At 48.6% G+C, this 12,978-nt stretch overlaps 2 protein-coding genes and 1 long non-coding RNA gene across 6 annotated transcripts in view; all 3 read right to left on the bottom strand.

The window, feature by feature from the left end:
• Positions 1-5,197: 5,197 nt before the first annotated feature.
• The window catches only part of LOC136786873 (uncharacterized), a 135,294-nt gene continuing 127,513 nt past the window's right edge, over positions 5,198-12,978 (bottom strand). For 3 of the 4 annotated variants that reach the window (XR_010826393.1, XR_010826395.1, XR_010826396.1), the window contains one exon: positions 9,998-12,196. This is a non-coding gene — a long non-coding RNA (uncharacterized lncRNA). Of the gene's footprint in view, positions 5,492-9,997; positions 12,197-12,978 lie in introns of those variants that run through there. The other variant, XR_010826394.1, reaches the window with a different exon arrangement.
• On the bottom strand, positions 6,484-8,152 carry LOC106044638 (actin-5-like). The gene has a single exon (XM_048067543.2). The coding sequence runs from the start codon at positions 7,773-7,775 to the stop codon at positions 6,570-6,572; it is 1,206 nt and encodes a 401-aa protein (XP_047923500.2). The 5' UTR covers positions 7,776-8,152; the 3' UTR covers positions 6,484-6,569.
• Positions 8,676-9,970, bottom strand: LOC106044640 (actin-1-like). Its single transcript, XM_013194789.3, has one exon. The coding sequence runs from the start codon at positions 9,968-9,970 to the stop codon at positions 8,837-8,839; it is 1,134 nt and encodes a 377-aa protein (XP_013050243.1). The 3' UTR covers positions 8,676-8,836.

Genomic DNA, 12,978 nt, shown 5'->3' with positions numbered 1-12,978 from the left:
GAAGTCGTGCGAAGGAGGGAGGTTTGTCAGCACGTAGCCGTCGGCCTCTGCAGGAGCCACAGCCACAAGGACTAGAGAAGGGGAAAATCACGGAGCTCTCTGGAGGGAGGCCGAGCTCTCAGGTGGCAGCAGCATCCTCCGGCTGCCCCCTGCGACCACCCCTGTCCGACACCTTGCAAGCACAGCCTTGGGACACGGCGTACGGTGAACCCGAGGGACTCCCCTCCTGCTTCGCACATCCATCCTGGTTTCCCTGCCTTTTTAACAACGTGCACAAGCAGCGGGACTCGGGCCTGGGGGTTTGGCCTTATTTAGGCTAAATGATGCAGCCCTTACATTCACGGTGAGCTAGTTTTATTTTCTCCCTGTGAACTACAAAGAAACACAATTCAAGAATAAAAATGCTTTTTGTCCAAAGCCATTGGAAAATTATTAGGGAAAGGCAAATGAGGAGGGTACTCAGCAAGGTCTTTTAATTCTTCCGTTCCCCCTTTTATGCAGCTTGGTGCTGTGGCTCATATTTGACACCCATCAGAAGTAATCCGGAGCTTGCAGAGAGAAGGAACAATTTCTACCCCTTCCCCCCCCCCCCAAGAAGAAAAATCTCAAATGTTTCTGACAGCTGTCACATCACAGCATATTTTGTTACTTCCACATTGTCAGTTGTTATCACAATTTTCCAAAATCAGAATTTCTGAAGCTTTTTTTTTCCGTTCTTCCATTTTTTTTGTATGTAAGTATCAAACCGTGGACACAGAACAAATCACCTTGGTGGGAAGGGTCATTAAAGACATGGGTGATATGCACGCTGATTGTCCCACATGCTTTTCCAGTTAAAATATTTGGCCCGAGAATGTGGGAGGTAAAGAACTTATATTTTGAGGTCTTTATAAAACATAGCTTATATCCCCTGATTTATGCTTCTTGGGACTCGTTCTATGTAAAACATTTAACTAGCTATACTTTAGATAAAAGAAACATCTGAAGCATTGGTTGTTTTGGAGTTTCTCATTCTTTTCTCCCATATATCTTCATAAAATTTCAGCGCCAGGCAAAATATTTTAAGTTCAGAACCTCTCCTCTCGTTCCTGCATTCTCTTTCCTCCAGCAATGCTCACGCCACCACTCCAGCATTCTGCCCTGCTGCTGGGCTCGCAGCACCACCGTAGCCATCGGATGCACGAGGCAGCACGGCGCACCTATTGCAGCAAGGGATCCGTGCTTTAGCTTTAATTTTGCCACTTGGGGGTGCGGGACAGAAGCCCTGACACCAGAGCACGAAGAAGTGGCAGCTTCTGCTGGCATCGGTCTGTAGGGGCACAGTGGGACCGCAGCTCTTCAGCAGAGCTGCTGAGCCCAGCGCGGCTGCTGCCACGTTCCTACGCAGGCACAGATGTCCTTGTCCTGTCAAAGCAGTGTGTCAGTCCCCATCCCATCCTTCTGCTTTCTTCGCTGTTTGGGACCGTTTCTAACTCACGTGCATGGCCTGAGGCAGGCTGGCCTTGCAGCTATGGCGCTGGATGGGGATGCAGAAAAACATAAATTCCCATCTCAGCTGCATGCTTTGGTCAGGGCCTGAGCCGGGCATTTATCTCCACCTGCCTCTGCCTCCCTTCAGCACCCTGGATTATTTCTTTTCCTCTGCAAAGCCCTGCAGGGGTGCTGTGCTGCACGCAGTCACCACCGTTGGTCAAGATGTGCTCGCCCCCCTGGCAGAGCGGCTCGCCATGCTAACATTTGGCTAATTTGCCCCTTCAAGAAGCGGGGTGTGCCGTGGCAGCCTGAGCAGCGTGCTGAAGGAGCTCCTGGCTCATTCGGAGCTGGCTTGTGCGGCTGCCCAGCACGGTGTGGGCACCCCTTTGGCATCAGGGACGGTCTTGTTTGGGCGGGCTGCACGTCGGATGCTCTGAACAGTTTCTACCAGCTACAACTGTAGTCATAGAGACACAGCCCTTAGAGAAATCAGAATCAATTTAGGCACCTAATACTGGGATGTCTGAGAGTGAATTGGTTTTGAATTAATCGAGTAAAACAAGGCAGTGAAAACCCACGTAACATGTTGGTCTGGAAACTGCTGCAGCCCTGGGGATGGAGCGACAATGCATATTTTACCCCGTGAATTTTTTATTAAGGGCTGTTTTTTTTATTTTTTATTATTGAATATGAATATTTTACACGTCCGAGTTCAGAACAATGCTTTTTTTGGCTGCCTCTGCACTTTTCATGGTTGTGTACCCTTGCATTGCATAACTGAGAGAGATCCATTTACACACAGGGGGAAAGGGGACTAATGAATCTCAGCAAAGCTAACTTTACTGTGTGTGAAAAAAAGCACTCTGAAGTTTTCCAAATAAAAAACAACAAAAAAAAGTACATATATAAAATACTTGTATGGAATGGCTTAATAAAATCAGTGTGTGCATATGCGTACGTGTGGGTGCATGTGTGCGTGTGATGACTACGGAGCCTCTCTGAGCATCGCCGTGCCTGGAAAAACAAAGGGGCTGAGTCCCGACCTTCCTCCCTGCCCCTGCTGCAGAGATGCACGGCCTGGCACCCCTCATGGCTCGGCACCCCTCATGGCTCGGCACCCCTCATGGCCTGGCACCCCTCATGGCTCGGCACCCCTCACCACAACCCGGCCATCACCGGCCTCCCCCAGACCTTCGCTCTGCAGCCCAGGGGTGAGCCCACCTCTTGCAGCAGCGTGCTCAGCGTGGATGAGGGCAGGGGGCGGGAGGTGTGAATAATAAAGATAATGACTATTTGTCTAGTGTGTATGTGAACCCAGCCTTCTTGTTGTGCATATGATAATGGGGAGGAGAGAGAGAAAGCAAGAGCTCTTGTACATTTCTCAAGAGCTTGCAACCGAAAACGGGCAGGGTGACAAGAACCGTGTTGTTTTGGGTAATCAGTGTGCATTGTCCCAGGCTGACACCGCTGCATACCAATAAAACCTTTAGATTCATGGGGAATGGGGAAAATGATGAATTGTTTGACATTTAAAAGAAAATAAAGGACTGCTGCTAGACTGAAAGCTAAAGGAGACTTGGGGAGGGAGGGAAAAATTACCAGGAGCAGGGTGAGATGGTTATGTAATTTTAGTGCAAACTTCACACTTGGTTTTGTGTTTCTGATTTCGGGTCCCTAAAGTCCCACATCTTTGCACTGATGTGCACTCTTAACGTAGGGTTTTCCTGGGAGAAAGGTGATGACACTTCACCCCCAGCCCAACCCAGTGCTGCACAGCAGCCAGCAAGAGACGGCCCTCACCAGCAGCAGCCTGCAGGGCTGGCACAGGGCAGAACAGAAGAAGGGTGTTTGTAAGTGGGAACTGACGCCTGGCTTGCCCAGGGTTAAACTTCCCATTCTGCAAAGAGTCACTGGTAAACCTAGGAGTTAACTCAAGCCTCTTCATTCCCTGCAACCATTCCCAAATTCGGCAGGCTTGTGTGACTTCCCTGAGGCTGGGAGGCTCCCAGGCATTTGCAGCTGAAGCCCTGTACGTGTCCAGAGGACGGGTGGAGGCAGACAGAGGAAGGATTCCTCATTTTCTGTGGCGTGAGGGCCAAGGGAACGTGGTCCCAAACGATTATTAACACAACTGACCTCTTCAAGGTGAAAATGAAATACAAGGGAAGTAATGAATTCCCAGTGCCCTGCACAGCGATGGGAGCACAAGGTGACCAAGAGACTGAAGAGGCTGATAAAGAGCCTAGGCTCTGGGAACACGTGCCAGCTCCTGCTATCTGCTGTGTGTCCTTGGGCAAAGTCGTGTCTCGGAGGCAGATGGAAAGAGCCGGGCCAAACCAGTACTGTGGGTGCTACCTACCTGTAATCACGGTCTGTTGAATGATTTCCGGCTGGGAGGAGCTGAAGCAGGTCCCTGGATGTTGAACGATTTTGGTGCCAGTGAATCCGTCCCGGGTTACACCAGGCAATGTGCTCTGCAAGGGTGACGCCTTGCTACGAGCACACACAGAGCCCTGCTAGGTGTCACTCTCCAAACACGCTTTGTGTCTGCACCTGGGCGTGCAGTTATCACGCTTGCTGCCTCGCTTTTCTCCTTGCTGACAGCTACCTTGAGCTGCACCGTTCTCTGGGGTTCCCACTGCTTTCCAGCACACAGTTGTTTGCATTTTTATTTGCATTAGATTATTGGAGCAGGAGTCTAAACACTTAAGTTACTGCAAATCCCTCCTCATATGGAAGTCAGTGAGCTGTAAAATATTTAAACTGTCTACAGTTGTACCTCGTTTGTTTACACATTTCCAGTGGGCTGCTAAAAGGTAACATACTGCAATGGAAGAAAGATACGAGATTGCTGATTCAGATTTCATAACAGCTCTAAAAGCTCTCTGAATACTTGCATTAACTTGATGGAGTAATACGTATCTCAACTTTCTGAAGCCTTAGGGCCCAAGCGGAGCAGGAGAGCTGTGTGTTTTACTCCAGACTCGTTGCTTTATGCTTTCGCTCTGATCTCTGGGGGAAATGAGGTCCTGCTGCTGCTGGATACTCCTGCCACCACGGCCGGAGAAGCTGCAGAAGAGGCACCTGGCCGGTGTAAGGAAGGTGGTGATGCCTGGCACGGCCAGGAAAGCCTTTCACTCCTCTCTGCTGGAATATCCAGCACAGCCACTGCCAGCCCCCGTCCCCAAACAGCAATAACCGCGTTGCACGGGGCTGCTCTGCGGGGACAGGCGGTGCCGCTGCCACTGCTTCGGACACGGACCCGTCACGCAGCCTGCCCACCACACAGCCTCGCTGCACGCTGATCCCCTGTTCGGATTCATGCACGTTTCCACATCCTATCACCGCCTACTCCCCCGACCCATATAAATGTGCTCTGGGATGTACGCGTCTTGTGTTACACCCGCTGCTGAGATCAATAATAAAAAGGTGAGCTGAGCCTGCTCTGTCCCCAGCTCTTCTCCTGTGCTTCCCACTTTGCAGGTACAAAAATCCCCTTGTGTCTCTGGAGTCACCCAGAAATCATCCTCCCCTCCCTGCCCACCTCCCTCGGCAGTTGGATCTTCCGGCTCGTCCTGATTTCCCACTCCAGGTACTCCAGGGCTCGGTGAAGGCTGAACACGGGGGCTGGACATCCCTGCATTCAGAGCACTTGTAAATGCTTGGACGGAAAGCAAAGCGGTGCTGTGAGTCTCCGAAGGGCAGGGAGAGGAGGTGAGGGATGACTAATCAGTCCCAAGGCAGCAGAGGGCATCAATGAGTTTGAAGATTCTTCTCCAGAGCTGAATGAAAATAGCCAGACACTGCATCGAATCATTCAGAAGGCAGATTGCGTCTCTTTTCCTATTTTCATGTTGGTCTTGAACAAATCCAGTAAGTTCTCAGCTATATCTTGAGGGCCTTTTGAAATAATTTTGAACAACATATAGTATAGTGTTATTTAGTTTAATTATGAGAAGATTTCCATTGCCTGCTTCGATGTAGTGCATATATTTGCAGAAGTGGATGACGATGATCTCTGTAAATACATGATTTTCAGATTATTTGAATGTGGATTTAAGTGCTGCAAATTCACACAATTGTTATGAATTTCATAGCTCACTTTAGTTAGCCATATTTACTCTAGTTAAGCTTATTTTTTGGAAATGCTCAGCATTCAAAAAAAAATGCTCAGCGAGCTCAGCACGGCAGATTTCTTTAGTAATTCAAGCAAATATCTGCAGGGTTATTTTGTCACTTCCCCTGGCTGCTGCTGAGGAAGTAGAGAAATAACACCATCTCCTAACGTGTCCAGCTTTTCCCATCAGTGCCAGCTAGGGACAACCACCTCCACCTTCTCGTAGATGCCTGATGTCACTAAGTTTCTTCAGAAATCTTCTAAGAATAAACCCAAACTAAATATCTTTCACCCTGTGCTCTCTGATTAATTACTGATCTTAACACTATATTACCTAAATGAAGTCTCACACAGTCCTTAAGCTGGAATATTCACTAGATGCCACAGATGGGCAAACAGAAGCGATGTTTTATATGATGTGACATAGCAAATGCCTTGGTAAGGCCACAAGCAGTGCAGAGGTGTGCTCGGTCTGCGAGCTCTGCTCTAGCAGCCAGACCAACTTATTTTCATTTGGCGAGCAAAAACAAATTTAGAAGCTCGGTCCTCTCTGAGCTTCTCCAGGACTGCTACGAGCGATCTCCGGTGCTATGGTGAAGGGTCAGCAATACCCACGAGCCCTCTATTTCTCCATCAGAGGTCTTTTCCACTCTTTGGAAGTTTACGGTGCGTGGCAGGGAGCCAGCCCCCCCGGGCATGGGCTGGAGGTGGCTTGTTCTCAAGTGTTTAAAAGTCTGACAAACTGTTTGCAGTTCTAGCAGGGATCAACACATTTCTAGAATTAAAACCAACATCTTGGATAGCAAAAATGCTCAGAACAAGGACTCTTTCTTCAGCCCAATGCACAAGGGATCTTTCTTTACTAAGCTATAAAATCACTTACTACAAATCAATTATTTTTGTACTGATTTATTAACTGCTCTCCAGCTGTTCAGATTGGCACTTGAAAAAAATTCCTGGATGGTCATACTTTTACTTTTCAAAAGCATTTTCTCTGGAGTACTGCTGGCCCGGCTTCGTAATAGTCCTCCCTGGTAATCCACATATTCCTAAACGCTGTCAGGGTGGCGAGCAGCGACGCGCCAGTCCACACGGAGTACATCCGATCTTTCGGCGAGAAGATCTTGACGGGGGTTGTGCTGGGAATTGCCGCCTGAAGATCCTTCAGAAGCCTCTCCTTGAAGCCTCGGAACAGAGTCGATCCGCCCGAGAGCACCACGTTCCTTAGGACGTCCAGCTGGATACGGCTGCTACATTTGGCGAGGCTCCGGAGGACCATCCCCACAACCCCTGGCCCTTGGACTTCCACCTCTCTAGGCACGAAAAGTGCTTCAGGAGCTCGGAAGAGCTGGTCTCCCACCTTGACAGACCTTCCGTCAGGGAGAATGTACTCGCACGTAAGATTTTCAGGCTTTTCCTGCATTTTTTTTTTAGGATCTAGAGCAACGTAGCACAGCTTCTCCTTTATATCCCTGACGATCTCTCTCTCTGTTGCGCTCATGAAGGAGTGCCCGGTCTCCAGGAGGAGCCTGGCAAGGTATTTGGTTACATCTCTGCCGGCAAAATCCACCCTGGTTATGCCCTGCAGCAGGTACTTGCCTTTGTAGACAGGGACCGCGATGGTGACGCCGTCCCCACTGTCCAGCACCAGCCCGGTTGTGCGGGCACTGGCGTACAGGACCGCGAGTGCCTGCAGCGTCACGAAGAGGGCAGGCACGCGGAAGCTTTCGAACATCAGCTCGGCCATTTTTTCCCGGTGGGACAAAGGATTGAGAGGGGTCTCAGTCAGCAGCGCAGGCCTCTCACTGGGCTTCAGCCTGAGTTCGTGCTCGTACAGGTATCTCCAGATCTTCTCCATGTTGTCCCAGGATGTAACTAGCCCGTTTTCCATCGGGTAATTCAAAGACAAAATGCCCCGTTTGGACTGGGCTTCTTCTCCGACGTACCACTCCCTGTGACCGGCCCCAAACATGACGAACCTGAACTTGGGGTACCCCACAACAGTAGAGATAACCGAGCGGGGTGCCAGCTCCCCCGACAGCCCGGCCTTGCACTGCCCAGAGCCATTGTCAAAGATCACCGCGGGGGTCCCCGCCGCCACCGCGTGCGACATCGCGTGCAGGACGGGTGCTGTCGGGGGGCAGCGATCTTCTGGCAGCACCACGAAATGTTCCGGACCCCGCATCACAAACGGGCACAGCTCACAAGGCCCACGGGGCAGCCCCAGCCCTGCTCCTCCGCCGAGCAATTCGATGCGGGGCCGGTGCTTGGAAGGGAGGCTGGGTGTTCTTGCTTCCCAGATAAATTACAGCGGGGAATCAATGAACTTTTTCAGGCCCTCAGGCACAGAGGAGGGTCGGTTACAGTAATTGCATTTGCATTGATTTATATTTGGATTCTGTTTGGGGTTTTGCTGGGTTTCTAAAGGAAACATTTTTAATGAGGTCGAAAATAACACGCGATCTAGTTTTAGAATACAAAACCCAGATATCTCAAAGACCTTAGAGGGAAGAATCCCCAGCAGAGGAGGTGAGCTACTCCCCGTATGGCTGCAAGTGAGGCGGTGAGTTGGTCAGTTACTACATCCCTGTAATCTGTGGGAAAGGAAAAGGAAAAGGGAAAGGGAAAGGGAAAGGAAAAGGAAAAGGAAAAGGAAAAGGAAATGGAAACAGAAAAGGAAAAAGGAAGAAGGAAAAAGGAAAAAGGAAAAGCACAGAATCCAGACTAAATTTGTGTAGAAGCTGCTGCTGGAAAACTGCTGGAATTTTTAACCTGAAGTTCAAAACCAGCCTCTCTCAGCACTTCTCCCACTCTCCCCATTAGTGCACGTTAATTCCATTACTAATCTGATGGCATAAACAGGAGTGGCTGGGGGTAGGAGTGCTGTGGAAATAGTGGCAATGGACCTGATCACTCTAGGCTACCCCGTGAGGCCAGGGCAAAGAAACAGCAAGGCTGTGGTGTCTGAGCATGAGGCAGGGGCTGGGAGAGCACGTGCAGATAAATGAGGCTCCGGGCTCAGGCATGAGGGAGGTGGGAACACACAGCGCTCCCCTTGGAGGCGATGAACGCTAAGAAGGCTCGATGCCCTGGTTACCAATTCTTTTAATGTTTTATCTCCATAAAGGTTTTGTCAGCCAGTAAAGACACGAACTGCTGTGGCACCTTTTGGACCAGCCAGCCCTCGCCAGGGTTTCTTGCTCGTGCTTTGTTGCAGCAAGGCATTCGCTTGGTCTTATGGTCTCCTTAGAAGCATTTTCGATGGACGATGGCTGCCCCAAAGTCCTTGTAGTCGCTCACGGTGACCCACATTTGCTTGAAAGACGTCAGGCAGGTGAGGATGGAGGCCCCGATCCACACGCTGTATTTTCTCTCTGGGGGGGCAACGATCCTCACGAACATGCCTGCAGGCACTTGGAGGTGCATCTCCCTCAGGATCCGCTCCTCCAGGCCAGGGAACAGCGTGGAGCCACCCGAGAGCAGGACGTTGGCGTAGAGATTCCTGCGCACGTCGATGTCACACTTCATGATGCTGTTGAAGATCATTTTGTGCACGCCGGGTGCTTCGATGCCGATGTCTGCAGGCACAAAGAGGACCTCTGGAGCACGGAAGAGCTGGCTGCCTATCTGAATGACATTGCTGTCAGGTAACCTGTATTCTTTCATGACTTCTTCGGGCTTTGCTTTCGTTTCATGGATGGGGTCTAAAGCTACGTAGCACAGCTTCTCTTTGATATCTCTCACGATTTCCCTTTCAGCTGTGCTAACAAAAGAGTGCCCGCTCTCCAGAAGAAGCCTCATGAAATATTCGGTGATGTCCCTGCCAGCAATATCCAGCCTGGAGACAGCATGGGGCAGACAGTACCCTTCGTAAATGGGGACCGTGTGGGTGACACCGTCCCCGCTGTCCATGACGATCCCGGTGGTGCGGGCTGAGGCGTAGAGTGCCAGAGCTGCCTGGACTGCCACGTACATAGCGGGCACCATGAAGCCTTCAAACATGATCTCCGTCATTTTCTCCCGGTTCTGAAGAGGATTCAGGGGGGCTTCTGTCAACAGCACTGGCCTTTCAGTGGCTTTGATTCTCAGCTCGTACTCATAGACGTGTCTCCAGATCCTTTCCATGTCATCCCAGGAGGTAACTATGCCATGGTCAATCGGATAATTCAAAGACAGGATCCCCCTTTTGGACTGAGCTTCTTCTCCAACGTAGTATTCTTTCATCCCAGCTCCAAGCATTGTAGATTTGGCTTTTGAGCGACCAACAATTGCCGTGATAACAGACCTTGGGCCACTGTCACCTGCGATACCTGCCTTGCATAACCCAGACCCGTTGTCAAAGATTACTGCTGGGACATCCAAAACGCTGGGGTCAAACATTGTTCACAGAGCTGACGGTGCCCCAGAGCAGCTCTCTGGCCGTGTTTTCCCGTTCCTCTTTTACAGGCTGGTCACCATCGCCGGGGCTGTCTTCTCTGGGGGGATGCAGCTCGCATGTCTGCCCCCAGCTACCTCATAATGGCCAGTGATACAATAATATATTTTCCCAGCAAGTTACAACATTCCAGGCACTGCCCTGGAAATTTAGCTTTACCATGACTCCAGCCAGAGGACTCTCATTCACCAAGTCAGATCCATAGGTCACAGACCATCAACTGTATCCTTATACTGAGCCCAAGAGCATCTATTTCTCAGAAAAGCAGGTATTGCAAAATACATTTATGAAAATAATTAAGATTTTCATATGTGCCTTGACTTAGCTAAGACTTACATTTAATTCAAAGAGCTGGTGGAGATTAGGACAGATTTGCCTGCCTGTAAGTGCTAACTGAATTGCCAGTTTGCTTTTTTTTGACTAACATCTGCATTGGAAGAAAACCTCTTTCAACTGAATCCTTTCTGATATTTTATAGGAAACTTCTAAAACATACTTTTAAGTAGGAAGAATTGTGTTTGGTATTGGCTATGGCATCTGGGAGTCTTGTTTTGATTTTTTTCTCCTATGCTTATTCCTTAATTTAAAGACAATTTTTTGGTAAAAGCACAGAAATGAAAAAATAATTTCTGCCTCTTGATGGTTTAAAAAATCCTGTCAGCTTTAAACAATGCTTATAATACTGTTTAGTGCAAATAAATCCCTTCCCCTAATGAATCTGTACCCTAGGCTGCTGACAAGCTGGCCCGCCTGCAAATAAACAGACATGCAGCTGTCCTCCTTCCATGCTTCCCCTTTCCCCTCAGCACTTTGCTGAACTAGTTTTTGGAAGTTTGTTCGAAAGGATTAAAAATATCCTAGATCTTCACAACTGACCCCCATTTCACATCTAATTATTTTTTCCTTTTGCTTCAGTAGAAAGTTTCCCACAGAAGGAAATTTCTATGCTTTTGAATCCAATCAGGTTTGACAATCCAAATCCGTTTACAGAGAAAATTTCCTTTAAAAAAAAAAGTCACTATATAACTTCAGTTTGAATCCTTGGCTGCCACAGTTTAATTGCTTCTCCTTGTGGCTCTAAATCCAGGGCAGCTTCAAAGCGAGGGTGGCTTCTATTAAATTTAATTACTTTTTCTTGCAGCTTACATGGCAAAGGTGCCAGCTACTAAAGGAAGGTGGTTATGAATCAGAGGCAGATTCCAAACAAAGACATATATTAAACAGAAATTTTTAAATGTAAGCAAATGACCTCCTTGTACTGCGTTTATACCCCAGATGAACCACTAAAAAAAAAAAAACCATCGAACAAGGGAACAGCTCTGTGCATGTTATTTCCATTCCGCTGAGATTCCAGACATGTTCGTGTTAAATGCCACTCTATCCATTTTAGCAATTTCTCTAATCCTCTTAATATTTGTGTACATATATTTCAGTGTGTGGCACACTTGTTTTCATGCATGCTTCTATATTAATGTCAACAGGTGTCCTAATCATTTAAGAGGCTGCTATATTCATCACACTAGAAGCCCCATTTAATCCTGCGTGGTCTGCCTGCAGTTTACAGTGAAGTACTCAGTTTTGAACATGATGTTTAGTATTAAAACAAGGGAATATTGACTGTGATTCTTAAATGGAGAGTTGAACCTAGGCGCAGGAATGCTCATCTGTTCCCTCATATTGCTCCTGTCATAAATCACGTTAAAAAGGGTATGTGTGAGTTCACTTTGTTCCTGTAGGATTGGTAATAAAATAAGCGAAGTTGCTGTTTGTGTAGCAGAAGCCCTGTAAGCTGCCCTCGCAGAAGGGACAACACGAGGCACCAGAAGCCTCTCGTGCTCCCTGGAGGCACGGCTCAGGCTGGCAGGACCAGGACTGTCCCACAGTCACTGGGTTGTAAAAATCCATAGATAGCTAAACGTGCTGTTTATGGCCATTCTTGCTTATTTTATACATTGGTGCTGAGCACACGCTTTCACTTACTGGTTTAAACGTGACGTTGTGCTGTACTGTGTCACCTCCATAGAAGGGATTTCCTCAGGGAAACCAAGGCTTGATCCTTCTCCGTAGCAGTCCCCGGCCCCAAACACGCAGCTCAGGTGGACTCTGAGTGAACCAGGATGGAATGGAAAGCGCTTGGAAAACGGCGCTGAGCTCTGGAAGGTCTGAGTCTCCTAGGGGTAAAACCAGAGGGAAAAGGATCAGCTAGCTCTCAGTCTGCATGCCCATGCAAACCCCAAGGGCCTGGCTACGTGTAACGTCTAAAGCAGCAGGAATAAAAATCTAGAAAGGGATACCAAAAAAAAGAGACATACATTTCATACTGTGTCATTTCATACATTTCATGATGTCATACTCAGCAATAAAAGGTGAAAAAAGGAAGAAGAGAGGAGGGGCGGGCTCTCGTTGTGAAATGAAACACATTAAAAAGGTGAAAATAAGAAAGAACAAGGCATATGGTGGACATGAGTCTCCAGGCAGCCATGTAAACAAATATACCGCCTTTGTATGTACACTAGTAATTTAGCATGTCATGGGATATCCCAGAAACAAGCCAAAGGATTTATTCAGCACGCTAGTAAAGCTTCAGTGTCAGAAGTCTGCGCTTTTACAGCTGAAAGATCACAGATCTGGTCTCATCTCCGTGGAGTAAACAAACGATTTGTGCACAAATAGGAGAGCATTTGCCGAGGGAATCCCACCGCATCAGAAGTGTTACAAGAGAAAAAGCGAGGAAAAGAGGGCGTTTCGGGCAGTGGAGGTCTGAATGAGGAGGGATTCAGGAAGCAACATAAACCTTATGTTCAGGATACCACCACCAGAGGGGAGGACAGAAGGGCTGCTCGCCCTTCTCTATGCCCTAAACCCCACGACGGGTGGCTGGCAGCGCACGGAAGAATCAAATGCAGCCAGCGCTGCGGTGATGCCAGATGCCCCTGCAGGGCAGCCTGTCAGC

Source organism: Anser cygnoides, chromosome 23, assembly GCF_040182565.1.
Source record: "Anser cygnoides isolate HZ-2024a breed goose chromosome 23, Taihu_goose_T2T_genome, whole genome shotgun sequence".
NCBI classification, from domain to species: domain Eukaryota; kingdom Metazoa; phylum Chordata; class Aves; order Anseriformes; family Anatidae; genus Anser; species Anser cygnoides.
The sequence above is the reverse complement of the archived record's forward strand: the minus strand, read 5'-3'. Positions and strand labels throughout refer to the sequence as shown.

Coding starts and splice junctions, on each gene's coding strand:
- LOC106044638 (XM_048067543.2), bottom strand. CDS start 7,775: ATGCGGGGTCCGGAACATTTCGTGGTGCTGCCAGAAGATCGCTGCCCC.
- LOC106044640 (XM_013194789.3), bottom strand. CDS start 9,970: ATGTTTGACCCCAGCGTTTTGGATGTCCCAGCAGTAATCTTTGACAAC.